The sequence below is a fragment of the Scophthalmus maximus genome, chromosome 9, assembly GCF_022379125.1.
Source record: "Scophthalmus maximus strain ysfricsl-2021 chromosome 9, ASM2237912v1, whole genome shotgun sequence".
Taxonomy (NCBI): Eukaryota; Metazoa; Chordata; class Actinopteri; order Pleuronectiformes; family Scophthalmidae; genus Scophthalmus; species Scophthalmus maximus.
Genome location: NC_061523.1, coordinates 7,604,015 through 7,620,305, shown reverse-complemented (window position 1 = coordinate 7,620,305; position 16,291 = coordinate 7,604,015). Strand labels below are relative to the sequence as shown.

Genomic DNA, 16,291 nt, shown 5'->3' with positions numbered 1-16,291 from the left:
TCACCCGGATGAATGCAAGTCACTCGCAGCGTGTCATGCAGCATCACCCCCTCCTCCTCCCTCCTCCCTCCTCCCTCCCTCCCTCGCTCTACCTCCGAGATCCGCCGCTTCGGTTTGGACGGGGGGAAATCCTGAGCTGAATTGCGTCATTAATACGTCAATACAGGCTCACTCGGTGACGACCAGGTACCACGGTGGCCGCCATATTCGCATCCATGGCAGGGTAGCGGACGAGCGGTGCTCTCGGCGAGCGTACGGGTCCAGTCATCGGCATCGGCGATTCCCCCGCACCGGCCCCCTCCGACCCCGTCCCGATTCCCACCCCGCGCCCGCGCGGCTTTGCGTCTGGTCGTGGAAGCAGAGCAGCCGGACTTCCACACAGGGGGGAGCCATGCAACGTGGAGCGGGGGTCTAGGCGGACTACGATGCCTTAGACTTGGAGAGGATTTCTGGCACAAGATGGAGGTAAACAGCGTTAGCAGTGAGGTGAGTTGGCCCACGCGTGTTTTTCGTTCTCGTGCACATCGGGTCTCTCGCCGTGGTTTTCGTTGGCGTGTGCTGTCCCGTTAAGTTAGCTCGCCCCGCGAGCGGCTTGAATTCGCGTCACGACCCGCAGCGCACCGCGATGCATGCTAACGCGCTAGCTAATGCTAACAGCTGGTTAGGTGTTTATTTTTTGTCGCGCTGCCCGGGTCTGTCCTCTTTTAAAACGCCAACCCGACGGGGCTTCTGCCCCCCCCGCCGGTCGGTATTCCGCACGGGGGACCGGCTCTTTAACCCGCCACAAACACACACACACTCACACACACACACACACGACCTGCCCTCGGCGTTTGTTGTTATTTACACTTCTCGAGAGGAGTTCGCTTCGCGGCTAGCTTAGCGTGTGTAGCATTAGCATGGGGTTAGCTTGCTAGCTGACAGCCATGCAGGCTCCAAACTTTGTTTTACGAGTCTCCAGCGTCCAAGTGAACGGAGAGCCGGCACGGGGGCTTTGGCGTGTCTCTGCCGAGGTGGTGAAATGCTTCGGCGGCGTTGTTTTCGTTCAAAGTCGAACACCGGCCGGGTTACATTTGCGCCGAGGGCTGGACTCGGCGATGCTGTTATTAGCTCTAACTTCGGTTTGTTAGCTACCTAGTGACTTCCGATCTGATTCACACCATCGACCCACCTGTCTGGCATTGTGGGAACTGGATGGTCAGGGTTGAAGAAACGCATGCGCGGGCTACGCGGGCTCAAATACGAACGACACGCAACTCCTGATGGAAACTGGTGTATTATTTAAAGACCGAGTTCACCACCCTCCAGACCTCCGCTAGAAGAGCCGATCAGACATGCTGCCCCGTGACAGCTGTGGGGGGGTCCAGTGGGCCAATGTCGACCCTGCAACCTGACATCCTGACCTCTCCGTGTCTGAGATTCCTCACAGTCCTTCACACCTACAGTCCAAACTGTCTGTCTCTAAGATATTGCAACACACAGAGGTTTGTTGAACTGATCTCGCCTCCTCCTGTTATATAGTTTTTTTTTTGGGGGGGGGTTTGCCACACAATTCATATTTCTGCCAATCTGTCCAATGACCTCGATAATTGGCTTAACAATCTGGCTCTAAATATAACTGTTTCAGAAAAAGGGTCAGGTTTTCTCCCCCCCCCCTTGCTACAAATACGCACTTTAATGTACTGACTTGACTGAACGCCGAAACCCATTGGAAGCTGCCACGGTAGAAGAAGCGCACAAGTAAACATCAAGCTTAGCAAACTTAATTTGGGCTCGTGGTGATGCCGGCCGCCTAATCCACTTTGTATCAGTTTGAAGGTGACGGTTGACCTGGAGCCTTGTTTGCTTGCCGGCATCAGTGGGCCGTGAGATGGTTGTCCGTATCAGACCGTCTCGTCGAAAAGGCTGAAAAAGACTGGCGTGCCTGTGCTGGGGAGTGTAGGCAGCACTCTGGGCCACGGCGACCGGCGGGAATGGAAATGTACGCGCGTGTGAACGTGTGGCGCAAGCACTGCTCTGGCTTCGTCTGGATGTTTAATACTTCATAGGTGCACCCGGCCTCACATGTTGACATTTTTCTGTGTCACGTGTCTTGCTTTGTAGTGTATATCTTGGTTTGATTATTGTTTTTGTTTTGTTTTTCGTGTTTATCTTGTTAATGTCATTTTATAGCCCTAAGATATTGGAAAAATGGCTTGTTGGCCTCCGCTCTGGGGATGTACGTGAGCGTATGTCGGTGGCTCCACCCACTGAGTGGGCTCGCGTAGTGCTATGACTCATCCCCCCCCTCTTCAGAGGCTTGATGGAATTCAGCACACACAAACACACCAGGCTGAACACATCATGCAGACAGAGAGCTTCAGCGCAGGGCTGAAGTATGCAGACCTGGATAATCTTATATTGGTCAGTTTATTGTCTTGTGCACATTCCTCTTCTGGCGATATCATTACAGTGCGCTGCCATTTGAATAAACAGAAGAGGGTCACGGAGCAGGCTCCTGAGAGTAACTGTGGGTAGAACAAAGCGTGCCCGTCAGAGGTCATTTAAAAAAAGCATTTTGACACCACTGTCTGCAGGAAGCCCTAAAAGAACCAGACCCTGGTTTGTCCCCAAGAGGCTGAATGGCGGCTGCAGCCCGAGCGAACATCAGCGTCCCAGAGCCTGTCAGACATGTTGTTTTTGCCCTGGCTGGGGATTAAGCTAGAATGCTAATAATGAAGGGCTTTATGGGGACAGGATGAGAGCGGGACAGCTGGCCGGGCTTTAAGTATGGACTCTATGCTGTTTAACAACAAATAGAGCTTCAGTCGGAGAAGTGAAGGCGCACTTTTTCTTGCATGTGACTCATCGATATCATACATGTGGGCGTGCTGCAGCTGCAGTCATTGTCCCGCTCAGCCGAGAACTAGGATGAACCAGCTTTGTGGAAGTCTTTCACTGTTGCCGAGTCCTCTGATGTCATTTGTGGGTTTGGCTGCAGGTCAATGGACATCAGATCATGGACGAGCCAATGGAGGAGGGAGAGTCTTTCTCACACTGTGTAAGTATTGGTTGGCGTGATTGTGCATCCATCCACCTGTGGTGTTTTGTGTGGCGGTCTCATACCGATTCTGTTTGTGTAGGATGACGGGGCGTACGAGGAGATCCCCATCACCCACCATGTGAAAGAGGGTTGTGAGAAAGCGGATCCATCTCAGTTTGAACTGCTCAAGGTCCTCGGCCAGGGCTCTTTCGGCAAGGTGAGGAAAGGGAGCAGACCGCTCCGATGTTTAGGGCGCTCGTAGGCGTTTGAATGTTTCTAAATTTCTCTTGCTCTCTCCCTCCCTCTCTCTCTCTTGCAGGTATTTCTGGTCAGGAAGCTCTTGGGTCCAGATGCTGCACAGTTATATGCAATGAAAGTTCTTAAAAAGGCATCTTTGAAAGGTAATGCAACCAAACACCCAAGATCACTTTCAACACCTTTGCGCCGGTCGACCAGTATTTTTATTTTCTCTTAAGTGTTGAATTTCTCTTTCTGATGCCGTCCCCTTGTCGTTTTGTCTCTCCAGTCAGGGACAGAGTTCGCACTAAGATGGAAAGAGACATTTTAGTGGAAGTCAATCATCCCTTCATAGTGAAGTTGCACTACGGTAAGAGAAGCAGTCTTATTTATGTGGCGTGCTGCTGATTGTATTTGATCACGCGGATTGAATCACAATTAAAGTTTGATTTAGGATTAGATCCTTCTGTGCATCGTCAGAAAAATCATTGTTCACATCCTTATTACACAGTTATTGAAAAGCTTCTTTTATTATGATATATTATCATTGTTTTTCTATATGAGTTACAGTGTTAGCATGTGCCACACTTCTATTATGTGTAATAGCATATGAATAAATCAGCCGCTTGCTCGTCTCCCCAGCCTTTCAGACAGAAGGGAAACTGTATTTAATACTGGACTTTCTCAGGGGAGGGGATGTATTCACTCGCTTATCCAAAGAGGTAAGCTGATGTTCTCTTGCCTGACATCTCATTATAGTTTTAGTGTATACGCACCCTGCTGTATCTGTTATTTTGTTTTTTTCCAATAAGGAAAGTAGAGCTTGTCTTTTGATTCATTGAAGATTTTAATGGTCCTTTTTTTTTTATAACCCCAAGTGGTTTAAACATATTTATGGAAATCAGAACTACATATGTATCAAATTCCTTTTGTAAACCCAGAGGAATGGGTAAAATGACAGTTACACATGGAACAGGTGCACACTTAGCATGCAAGTGGATTTTTATTTATATTATAAGAGCATAAGCACTGCCAAGTCAACTGTCTCTGCTGTTTTCTGTTTGCCTTTTATTCAAATTAGGACTTAAATCCCTCACGGAAACACAAGTGTTTCTCTTGGAATCTTTATTCGCTTTTCAATCACCAATTTGCTTGTCAGGCAGAAGCTGCGATCTGCTCTTTTCAAATGCTTTCCGTAACTCAGACAATGTGCGATTGTTCTCAAAACAAACCTTGTGCTGAAAGCCTGTCTCAGAAACAAAGCATAGCTGCTGGCAATGTCAAATCAACAGCTTGTTGAATCTTGTAACCTATTTGAAATGTTGATACATGTGACAATAATAATAATAATGTATGTCTCTGTTTGTGGTAACTGAAGCTTAATACTGAAGTTGTGTTTTTTTTTCCTTTGCTGCTGAATTTCTCTCTTCTTCTGAGTTCAGAGAGTAAATTTGTCCAGTTCTTATCAGGTTATGTTTACAGAGGAAGATGTGAAATTCTACCTTGCAGAGCTGGCCCTGGCCCTCGACCATCTGCACAACCTGGGCATAGTTTACAGAGATCTCAAGCCAGAGAAGTATGAACCCTAGACCTCACCAGTCACCTTTTGACCTTCCACACTCTTAACCCAGCAGCATACCCACATCTCTCCTCAGTACAGAAAAAGCCCGCACAGCTGTAGTTGTCTTTTGGTTCATTACAAACATCTGTATTGTTGAGTGTATGGCGCTGGCCATCATCACAGGATATGTTAAAAAGTAACCAACTTATACTGGTCACATTCTAACCACTTGTGATAAATTCCTACCAACATCAGGTTGAGTTTGTAGTAGATTTTCATATTTTATCTGCTCCTTTTCCACACTGACTATTCCACAATTGTGACTGATAAAAGTTTTGTACACGTAAAGTTTTTTTATACATGAAGTTTTAATATATGTAAAGTTTTGAGAGTTTTGAACTATATGTGTGTAGTGCTCAAAGGCCTAAAAGTATAATGATGTTTTAAAAAAGGAAATGGAATGTGGGACTATTTGAAGCTCACCTCTGTGGAAACGCTGTTTTTGTCTTACAGCATCTTACTTGATGAAGCTGGACACATAAAGTTAACAGGTATGTTTTTGACTAATGAATGATAATTTATCGTAATGCACATTTTTTTCTGAGTAATTTAATAGATAAATGTTAGTAACCTGTAATGAAAATGTGTCATGTTAAATATGTATTTATGGCCCCTGTCGTTCCTAGGCGTATTTTCCTATGTAGCTATTTTTGGTTCTTCCTCCAGCACTTAGAATAATAATCGTTCTACATATCATAATTCCTTAATATGACTGTGACTGTTCAGTCCTCTGTGTATCTCACCGCGTTGCTCTGCGTTGCCATTGTGCAGACTTTGGCTTGAGCAAAGAGTCAGTCGATGCTGATAAGAAGGCGTATTCCTTCTGCGGTACGGTGGAGTATATGGCCCCCGAGGTGGTCAACAGGAGAGGACACACACAGAGTGCGGACTGGTGGTCCCTGGGAGTACTGATGGTACACAAGTTCACCCAAATTTACACACATACGCGTACGTTGACATTTATATGAAGAGATTGGTAAAAACAATCAATAAATCCTGTGTGCTTGCAGTTTGAGATGCTTACGGGGACGTTACCATTCCAAGGCAAAGACCGCAATGAGACCATGAACATGATTCTCAAGTAAGTCATGATTGAGGCACAGAATGCATACATATAAAGTACATTAAGTTATGATTCTTTTCATACATATTCACCTCTTGCTCTTTTCTTCCCATCAGAGCTAAGTTGGGAATGCCCCAGTTCCTAAGTTTGGAAGCCCAGAGTTTGCTGCGGATGCTGTTTAAACGTAACCCCGCTAACAGACTAGGTGAGGTGCATTACAGCGTGTTGCCCGTGTGAGTGTGTAGACCTGTTGGAATAAGGGAAAAATAAAACAAAGAGGTGTGTTGATCCTAACGTTGCACCGCTCGCTTAGCTTGAGCTTGTTAACATTTTGGCACCCATGTAAAGCACATGCTGGAAACCACAGAGAGGGGAAAAAAAAACGTGTGAACTTGTTGATGCTCTCTGAAAAGAATAGAAAAACGAGCGTGCCAGGTTAACTGAACCGGAGTGATCTGTGTCTTTAGGGGCCGGACCCGACGGAGTGGAGGAGATCAAACGCCACGCTTTCTTTTCCACCATCGACTGGAATGTGAGCACACACACACGCACACGCACACACACAAAGACGCGCACACAACTCCCTCTCATTTCTCACGGACCCACACATACACACACGTAACCCTCCCAGCTTCTGTTGAGGATTCACACCTAGCAAACGGTTGGCTTGGTGACTGGTCATCGGTCTTGGCCATGCCAGTTTGTGTGTGTGTGTGTGTGTGTCTGGGCAGAGGGCCAGCTCTCACTGTGTGTGCACTAATAGCACTGTGTGAGTGTTTAAGAGACAGCAGGATGCTATTGGCTGCACCGAGCTGGAGAAGGATTGGAGAGGGTTAATCTGGGAGGGGTGTTGGTTTCACTTCTTCATAAATTCACACACACTCCAAACAGCCAGAGGGGGGGGGGGTGATATCTTACGCATATGTGTATTTTGCTGTTAATCTCTCTCTCTTCGTTCCTGCATTTTCTTCAGAAACTGTACAGGAGAGAGCTCCAGCCCCCATTCAAGCCTGCGGCAGGAAAACCAGATGACACATTCTGCTTTGACCCAGAGTTCACCGCTAAAACGCCTAAAGGTAGGTCGACACCTACGGACGTACGTGATCCGTCCACATGCTCTCCAGCTTAAAAGCCACAGCCACTCCTGCAGTCATGGAAACACCAATTGAGGCCCGACTAGAACTCCGAAATTTTAGTGGGCGTTTGTTCATCTGTCCATATTATGAATTATCTTTGTGTATTTAGACTCCCCAGGTATCCCACCCAGTGCTAACGCCCACCAGCTCTTCAAAGGCTTCAGTTTTGTTGCCCCGGCCCCTATGGACGAGAACAAGAGCTCCCCGCTGCTCAGCATACTCCCTATAGTTCAGGTGAACACACATCATCTCTGAACACACATCATCTCTACTTTGCATGTGGCCAGGTTTTGTTTTTTTACTGTTAATCTCCTGCATGAACCTCAATCTGTGCACATCCTGCAGGTTGAACTCTTCATTTCATTTATCTTCAACAGGACTTCCTTACATGTTTATGCCATTTTGCAGCTTAACAGAAGTGTCTACTACTTTTTTGTGGACATGTACTCATATTGCAGCCAGCCCTTGAAAGATAAGATTAGAAGATTGCAATAATACACTAACCGTTTCAAAACGTGACTATATTTACAGCATCAGTGCAAACTTACAAAAAAAAAGCCTGGTTTTGTACACCTGTTGACCAGTATGGAATCAACCATGGATTGTTTCGTTATTTTTGAATAATTACATCACATTAAAAGGATATTTAGACATGGACAGAAGCTTCTGGCTTTACTGGAACTCATTTTGATGTGAAATTATTAACAGTAAGAAACATGTTGTTTCCAGATGCACGGGGGTGCGGCCAAGTTCTCTGATCTGTACGAGCTGCAGGAGGACATAGGGGTCGGCTCTTACTCCATTTGTAAACGCTGTGTACACCGAGTCTCTGCCGCGGACTATGCTGTGAAGGTAACCAGATACAAAAAAATTAAATAATTGCTTGTTTGAGTCATTTTGACTGTATGTTTAAACCTTTGTAATAATATATTCATGATTCATTAATATATTAATTAATCAGCAGTGGATAATAAGGAATTGGCAAGAACGCTACTGTTCCATGGGTGAGGCACATAATTTATCCAATAGTTATACATATCAAAGCATATCATAAATGTTGTATCAAATAATACTTGCATTGGAGCCAAACGTGTGTGTGGTAACTTTTCTTTTATTGAAATTTATTGAAATAAAAAATTGACACCACCATTACACACATTTTGAAACCAGTTTGAAGGCTGTGATATGTCTTTAAAGGCTTTTTTCGTCTCTAGAATGTGAGTTCACGTAGGTGATTGCACACCTTGGTATATATGAAACTGCAGGAAAATGAAGTAATCATGATGAATGTGAATAGTGACACGAGTTCACCAGGAGAGGGCAGCAAATCTTCAGCATCTGGACCTGTATTGCAGCAACTTCTCAAAACTTTGTTGGGCCAGTGTGCTGTTGTTAAACATATCGGAGCTATTTCAGATTGTTGAATGCCCTGTACAATGATGTTGTTTCCATGTGACACTAACTACTGTTATCTATGTTTCCACATGTCACAGATTATAGACAAAAGTAAGAGGGACCCCTCTGAAGAGATCGAAATCCTGATGCGATACGGACAGCATCCCAACATCATCACTCTGAAAGACGTCAGTGACATTTCTGTGTGGACTTTATGAGAAGGACAGGGGTTTTGAAGACTTTGTCAGCATGCTGACGTGTCGTGTTGGTGTGTGTGTCAGGTGTATGACGAGGGCAGGTATGTTTACCTGGTGACGGAGCTGATGAAGGGGGGGGAGCTGCTGGACAAGATCCTCAGGCAGAAGTTTTTCTCCGAGAGAGAGGCCAGCGCTGTGCTCTACACCATCACCAAGACTGTTGACTACCTCCACTGCCAAGGGGTGAGGAAAGACTTAAGCACATGTTCAAGCATAAGTGAAACTCATAGACATCTTATTGATATCTTTTCTAAATATTTTCCTCTCCCTCTTCACAGGTGGTACACCGAGACCTGAAGCCCAGTAACATCCTGTACATGGACGACTCGGGGAATCCTGACTCTATCAGAATCTGTGACTTTGGCTTCGCCAAGCAGCTTCGGGGGGGCAATGGCCTCCTCCTCACCCCCTGTTACACTGCCAACTTTGTGGCACCAGAGGTGAGACAGGAAACCATCTAAAATATCACTCAGTAGAGTGCGTACTTCCACCAAGGCCCAACAGTCCCCTTAAATTCAGCTGCACCAAATTTCACTCACTCATAGTTATGAGTCCCCCTAGTATGACAGATTTTTCCCTGGGACATTTTTAAAGACAGTAAAATAAAATTCCTGGATCCACTCCTTTGTTTCAATCTGTGCCAAAATTAAATTGGGTCCTCCCTTTCTTCCACAAATTTTTGTGGAAACTGTTAATTTGTGTTTGCGTAATCTTACATCCCGCCAAGGCTAACGCCCCATCTCACTTTGTTATAAAGGGGGCCTAGATCTGCTCCAAATTTATGGGGTTCTTCTTTGGTCATGCCTGACACCTCCAGTTCAGTAGTTTTTGAGTAATCCTGTAGACAGAAAAAAGAGAAAAACAGCAAAGGAAACATGACCTTCCTTGGCAGAGGTAAAGACATTTATAGCAGAAAGGATACGAGTTGCGAGTTGATACGACTAATGCTGCATCTCTCTCTCTCTCTCTCTCTCTCTCTCTTTCTGTGTGTGTGTCTAGGTACTAATGCGTCAAGGTTATGATGCAGCCTGTGATATATGGAGTCTTGGAGTTCTACTGTATACAATGCTGGCAGGGTAAGACTGCACTCAGGAGCAACCGCTGGGTAAAACGGTTTAAAATGTGGGTGGGGAAAGATTGATTCATCACCAAGCCGCCAAATGACTCAAGCAAAGATGGGTCAAACATCACGGCTCCTGTCACTTACTTCTCGTCCTGTTGGTGTTATTATGGACGTTGAACGGTCACAGGCCGGATTTTGAAGCAGTAGATTTTTAGTTACAAATTTCACCTACCCTCTCAGAAAAACACTCAATGAGCGTGTTTCCTTCACTTTTCTCCTTTGACCTCCCTGTCAGGTACACGCCGTTTGCTAACGGGCCAAACGACACGCCAGATGAGATTCTGCTCCGGATTGGGTCTGGAAAGTTCTCCTTGACAGGTGGCAACTGGGATACTGTGTCAGACAGCTCAAAGGTGCACACATGCTGACACTGTCGCCTCACACTGCTGCTGCTGGTTGTGTGTCTTTGAAGGACATTTTCAAAGTCTAATACTACTTGATACATTTTTCTCTTTGTGTGTATGTACATTGTACACTTGTTTTTGAAAGTCCTACATAAACTGGATGGATGCTGTAAAACTGAGTAGATGACCGAACCTGTGTTTATCTATCAACGAAAAATGTACCAATCCGCTCTATAATACCATATTAATTAAACCTTTAGAGCATATTCGCCCATAGTAAGGATACACACGTATAATACTTGAATGACTCAGTGTGTGTCTGTTCCAGGACCTGCTGTCCCACATGCTCCACGTGGACCCTCACCAGAGATACACAGCAGAGCAGGTCCTAAAGCATTCCTGGATCACCTGCAGAGACGCGCTCCCGCACTTCCAGCTCACACGCCACGATGCACCGCACCTCGTCAAGGTGAGCGCACACTCTATCTCCTGTTAACGAACAGAAGCACAAGATGCACAGAACCGTTTGTCACCACGTAGGGGGATTCAAAGGTTAGTGTTCCCTCTGTGCGTGTGCTTGCCACATGGGCAGTGACACTTTACTCAGCATTTCTAAGGACAGATGTGCACAAGCGCTGCTAACCAGGACTGGGTCGGAACTCTTCTCCCTGGTGTCAGTGCCTGTGCAGTGAGTCGTCCACAGCTTTTTTACTGAGACTAGGTCTCACAGAGCAGATGTGCTCCATTCTTCTGTCTCATCCTGCCACTTGACCTGGTCAGATGCTTGCTTTTAAATGGAGCTTGGGTTTTGTTGTTTGACATGGGAAGACAATCACCTAATACCATTAACGTTTAAGTAGTTTAGGTACTGACAACATTGTTGCTAGGCAACTGACAACAAAAAAAGGATGCCACAGTTTCAGGAAAGAAAAGAGAAGGTTACAAAAAAGACGGAATTGAAAGGAACTTCAGTGGGTTCCAATATAAAAACAAAAGCACAAATTGAATTGTGATCTGGATGCTGGAAGAATCTTTTGACATATGAAGTCACGTGGACCATAACAACATGTAAGAAAGGCACAAAAAGTAATTGTAAAAACAGCACAACAGAGCAAACTGTCTTCCCTTTCTCCCTAAACTTCTCTTATGCCAAGTTCAGGCTCCCGACTTTCAAAGTCGTCACATTGCTGTGCAGTTCACTCTACACCACTTTCTGTCTTCTGATCAGGAGTCTTTCAGTCATTAAGAGTTCACACTACACGACTGACTGGCGACAAGTGGGTCACACACTACACAAGCTTTCACCATTAGAAACCCCCAAGCAGTATGTCTGGTCTCCAGAAAGCGGGAAAACAAAAACAAAAGCGTCTGCATCTCTACGTCATTGTCTGAACTCCCCATGCGCTTGATGCCCCTTGCAGCTGATTTGCATATTCCTATATGCATTTGCAAATCTCAGTACGCTTTGCCCATTCTCTTACACGTTTAAAAATCTGATAAGGCACACACGGACTGTGGTACAGTTGCACAACTCTTCTCACACACACACACACACAAATAACAACATTGGCCCCACGGTCGACCATTCAAATGAGTCCGAATGATCCTCCAGACTTTTTCAATCTCACCTTGTCCTGCGCTCTCATTGGCTCGGGGAAGTCTAGATATTTTGCCTGCTAGAAATCTAGGCGGAGATGGCAACTGACGGCGAGCCACTCGAAAACGCGCGTTTGAAGAGTTTGCACATAGCGATCGGCGACCGCAATATTTGTCAGCAAGTGGAAAAGCGGCCCGTAGTGTGAACTAGGCATTAGCGGCACTTGCAGGATAATAAAGCACTCCCATTATATCTTGGAGTCTTCTCCCAGTCCGTTGTTCTCACCGCCCCTACAGAGAGAGGTTGTCTGGGTAGCATCATTACCAAGTGCTTGTTCCACTGAAGCTGACCTCTCTTAATCTCAGGGAGCAGCAGCTGTATACAGAGGCGCTGTCAAACTGCTGTAAACTTCACCCAGTCATGCAGAGAGAGGCCGGCTGCCTGCTTCTGTCTGTAACCTTGTTCTTTCAGGGGCAACCCAAAGCCTGTGATCATTGCTGGGGTTTGGAACAAAGATCAACAGTAAAATTGAGAGCTTCAGTTTATGGCTCAGTTGCCTCTTTACCACCTTAACAACATATTGTCTCCAATCTTCCTAGGCACCATCGTATAGATGTATCAAGGGTGCAATTTATGAAAAAATCAGATGGGGGGATGACTCGATCATGTGTCACGGGGTGTTTTCGAACCCCCGACCATAGGGCTGGACGCGCTACCAAGGGAGCTAAAACACCTGAGCGCCAGCATGAGCACGTCTCTTAACGTGTCGCCGAGTGATGTTTACACACTACACTGGTCACACTCGACTGGCTGGACCAGCGTTACACATGCTCAACAAAACAAAACATAAAAGAATTTAATCCCCTTCCAAACATTCGTGCTTGGTGACATCCTGAAAAGCCGCACATTTCTCACGAACACGAGCGCTGACAGTGGGTGGTCCATTTCAGATTTTATTGATCTATCGCACTATATTGTACACCCGACCCCCCCAACAAATAATTCAGGTGGGGATATGAAGATCAGAAGTCCCACGCACAACCCACAACCCACCCCACCCATGTATCCTAGTGTTCTGTCTGTATAGTGTGGTGTTCTGTATAGATATTTGTTAATGCAATACGATGATAAGCAGACAGGGCAGACTCCTGTCTTACTTCTGGCTTTGCTGGAAAGAGTTTTTACGAGCTCAAGAAATTCAGCATTTTGTCTTTTTTTTTTTTTTTTCAAGGCAACATTCAAGAGATCAGAAAAGATCTGGGCCCACACTATGAGCTCCTGTAGAGGGGTGCACCTGGTCAGGGAAAGCATTCACTGCTGAGCTCTATCGATAGATAGTTGCTGGTTTAGTTAAAAGATTTCCAGCGGCATGAACATCTCGCCACCCGATTGATCAATTAACATCAGGGTGACATTGCTGGTTCAATATATTCGCACTGGTCATCATGTGACTTTGCTATTAACACAAGAACAACCACAGATTGTTTTTCTCACTCCTCGGTCCCACTTTTAATGTCGAGTGTTGACTCACTCTTAGTCATGAGTCCCACTGCTGTCAGCTATCTATTCCTGCTCTCCTCCTCCTCCTCCTTCTGTCCCCCACGTGTGATTCAAGGCCTGACACATGGTCCTTATTGAAATGCCCCGCTGGACATCACTGCTGTCACGAGGCGGTATTATTTCCGTACCTGTGGCCTGTTTGTCAGCTCAAACAAGTCTCAACGATCCCGCACCTCATCCGTCAGGTCTTCTGTTGAATCCGTCAGGCGTGTATCCTGCATTGTTTTCCATAGTAGAAATAGAAGGATGACAGGAAGAAAGTGAGAGTTGAGATAAAGTTGGACAATTGTAAAACCCGGAGACTCGCAGTGCATTCATGTGGTTTCAGAATAGTCAGAAAAAAAGAGTTCCACTACTCAAGTACAAGTTGCCAAGTTGCTGACGTCATACACATTATACCGATCACATGAAACCAATTTTACAATCGGCTCATAATAGAAGCTTTTTTAATGTGAACCCGTCAAATGTTACACCGTTCACACCGTCCATGTCCCACAAGCACCAAACTTTTTAGCCAATACAAACGTTTTTATGATTCATTTAAATTATTCATATGACCATCACACCTGATCTTCTTTGCTCTTTGTTATTATGCAAATATCGGAAAGAGGATAACAAAATAACACATGAATACAACACATTTTGTTCACAGCATCCTTTTTTTTCTTTCACATTCAGACTTGAACATGAACACACCAAAGTCAGAACAATGACGTCAAGACTCAGTAAACGCAACCTTCAGAGAAATTATACCCTGAATACACGGGGTCCAGGTGTTACCAGCTGGTACAGACTAGGGCTGCAACCAACTGGTATTTTCATTATCGATTAATCTGTCGATTATTATAGTTGTTTGGTACATAAAATGGTGAAAAATGACGATCATGTTAACCAAAACCCCATGATGAGGTTTCGTTTTGTCCACACACCAAAGATTTTCAGTTTACTGTGATAGAAGAGCAAAGACACCAGAAAATAATCACATTTAAGAAGCTGAAATCAGAAGATTTTGACTTTTTTGCCCCCTAAAAGCTACTTGAATCAATTTATCACAATAGTTGGCGAAGGGCCGGGGTCATTACAGGCACGCCAACAAGCTGGCAATGTTGCGAGTGGTGTCTGTTTTTAAAAGAAAATATTGTGTCTTTTTGTCCAGGGAGCCATGGCTGCCACCTATTCAGCACTGAGCCAGAAGACGAGTCAGCCGGTGTTGGAGCCGGTGGCAGCGTCCAGTCTAGCGCAGAGACGCAGCATGAAGAAACTCACCTCAACCGACATGTAGACACACACACACACACACACACACACACACACACACACACACACACACACACACACACACACATCGATCGCCCTCCAGTTTCAACCTCACTCTGTCCGACTGTCATACACAAAATGTAGACGTGCTCTCTCACACACACACACACACACACACACAGACCGAAGTCCTGGCCAGTCAGAGCGACTGTCTCCCCCTTTTTAACCTATTTATTTGACACGCTCAACACACACACTCACACCCTCCTAACATGCGCACACACAAAAACACACACACACTGGACGAGGTCGCATTTTGAAGAGGTCGGCCGAAGAGGAAGAGGGGAAACTCACATATCTGTTACTGCTGGGGAGACAGACTTGTATTTATTTCCACAGCTTTCATATGCACTTGCCCTCCTCGCCTTTCATTCTTTCTTCCTCGCGTGGGGAAGAGACACACCAGCTGATGTTCTCCGTCACTGTGATTGGCTGATTCAAAGCTGCTTCGGTAAACTGTGCCCCACTGCTCTTCATCTGCACCCTGCCACCCTCCTCCTCAGTTCTCTCTCCTTCCCTAATTTGCTTTGGCTCTCTTAACTTAGTTTCTTCAAAGTGAAGTTAAGGTTTGTGTGTGAGAGTGTCGCCGTGATGATATTGACTGAAGGTCATAGTGCGACTGTTTCCTCTCTTCAAAATGAAAAGGCGTGATTCTGCTTGTGGCGGATTCAGAGTCCCCTCAGGAACAATGTCATCCGCCTGCACTTTCAGTAACATAAATGCACATGAAGACACAACTTGTATTCCTTTTCCCTTAAAAAAATCCACCTTCTAACTCATGTTACTTTGTGATGCTAACAGTGTATCAACAGAGGTCGAATAAGCTGGCGACGGACTAACGATAAGTTCTAGAATTTGAAGGTATATATAATATATATACGTACAAACATATGATGAAGATGAAGAGCATGTGGGGGAGCTGTAGGGATTTTCTCTGGGGGGGGCGGGACGTACCCCGTCGAACCAGAGAGGCTGAATAAAAAAAATGCAAAAAAGATGAAAAAAAGATTTCCATGGATATCTCTTCAAAAAGACATTGTGGAAACTGTATGATATTGTATTTATTTCATTTGATTTTTAAGATTCTATTTTTCTTTCAAGTTCTGTATATATTGACATTAAAGATCATTATTGACATGCTTTCGCTGTCGCCTGAGCTGTTTTTTTTTTTTTTCCCGTCGGCCGTGTAATTTAAGGCTTTTGACAGTTTTAATTTTTGTGGGATAATGCATCTTCAAGCAGCACGATTTCACTTGAAGCCACAAGCTGCATTTACAGTATGAAACAGGATCTCCATTGGAGGTTCGCTGAAATATATTTTAACCATAGCGCAAGTATAGGAGTTGTCAATATAAAGCAAAAGTATTGATTAATCTAGCTTTAAACCCAAACCATTTTGAGGGTTGGATCACAATACGCTTTTTTTGTCATTTGGTACCAACCCTACTTTTAGAATAAAGGCCACGTCCCAGACACACAACTTCCCCTTTGTTTCCTTCCACGACGAACCTCCGACGAGATGCAAAGCAAATCCGTCACCACTAGGTGGTAACACTGTCCAGTGCACGAGGCGTCCAACACGGTGGCTGAGCGGCACAGCGTCCCCTCTGTGGGTCTGT

At 45.3% G+C, this 16,291-nt stretch overlaps 1 protein-coding gene and 1 long non-coding RNA gene across 6 annotated transcripts in view; both read left to right on the top strand.

The window, feature by feature from the left end:
- The window catches only part of LOC124850501, a 34,798-nt gene extending 18,986 nt beyond the window's left edge, over window positions 1–15,812 (top strand). Inside the window, exon 2 of the long non-coding RNA XR_007031426.1 lies at window positions 14,638–15,812. This is a non-coding gene — a long non-coding RNA (uncharacterized LOC124850501). The remainder of the gene's footprint in view (window positions 1–14,637) is intronic.
- rps6kal (ribosomal protein S6 kinase a, like) lies at window positions 73–15,812 on the top strand. Of its 5 annotated transcripts, XR_007031425.1 has the most exons (23): window positions 74–486; window positions 2,981–3,040; window positions 3,123–3,239; window positions 3,342–3,423; window positions 3,549–3,629; window positions 3,902–3,981; window positions 4,702–4,835; window positions 5,334–5,371; window positions 5,652–5,794; window positions 5,891–5,961; window positions 6,060–6,148; window positions 6,411–6,475; window positions 6,917–7,019; window positions 7,189–7,313; window positions 7,809–7,931; window positions 8,573–8,662; window positions 8,756–8,914; window positions 9,010–9,171; window positions 9,731–9,807; window positions 10,090–10,207; window positions 10,527–10,667; window positions 14,512–14,699; window positions 14,771–15,812. XR_007031425.1 is itself a non-coding variant. In XM_035649935.2 (22 exons), exons 1-22 carry the CDS (start codon window positions 460–462, stop codon window positions 14,635–14,637), a joined length of 2,190 nt encoding a protein of 729 aa, XP_035505828.1. In that variant the 5' UTR covers window positions 73–459; the 3' UTR covers window positions 14,638–15,812. The 5 variants fall into 5 exon arrangements, 4 of the variants coding, with proteins under 4 accessions (XP_035505828.1, XP_035505829.1, XP_035505827.1 ...); XM_035649935.2 differs by having other exon boundaries at window positions 73–465; window positions 14,512–15,812; XM_035649936.2 differs by having other exon boundaries at window positions 4,729–4,835; window positions 14,512–15,812.
- Window positions 15,813–16,291: the final 479 nt, after the last annotated feature.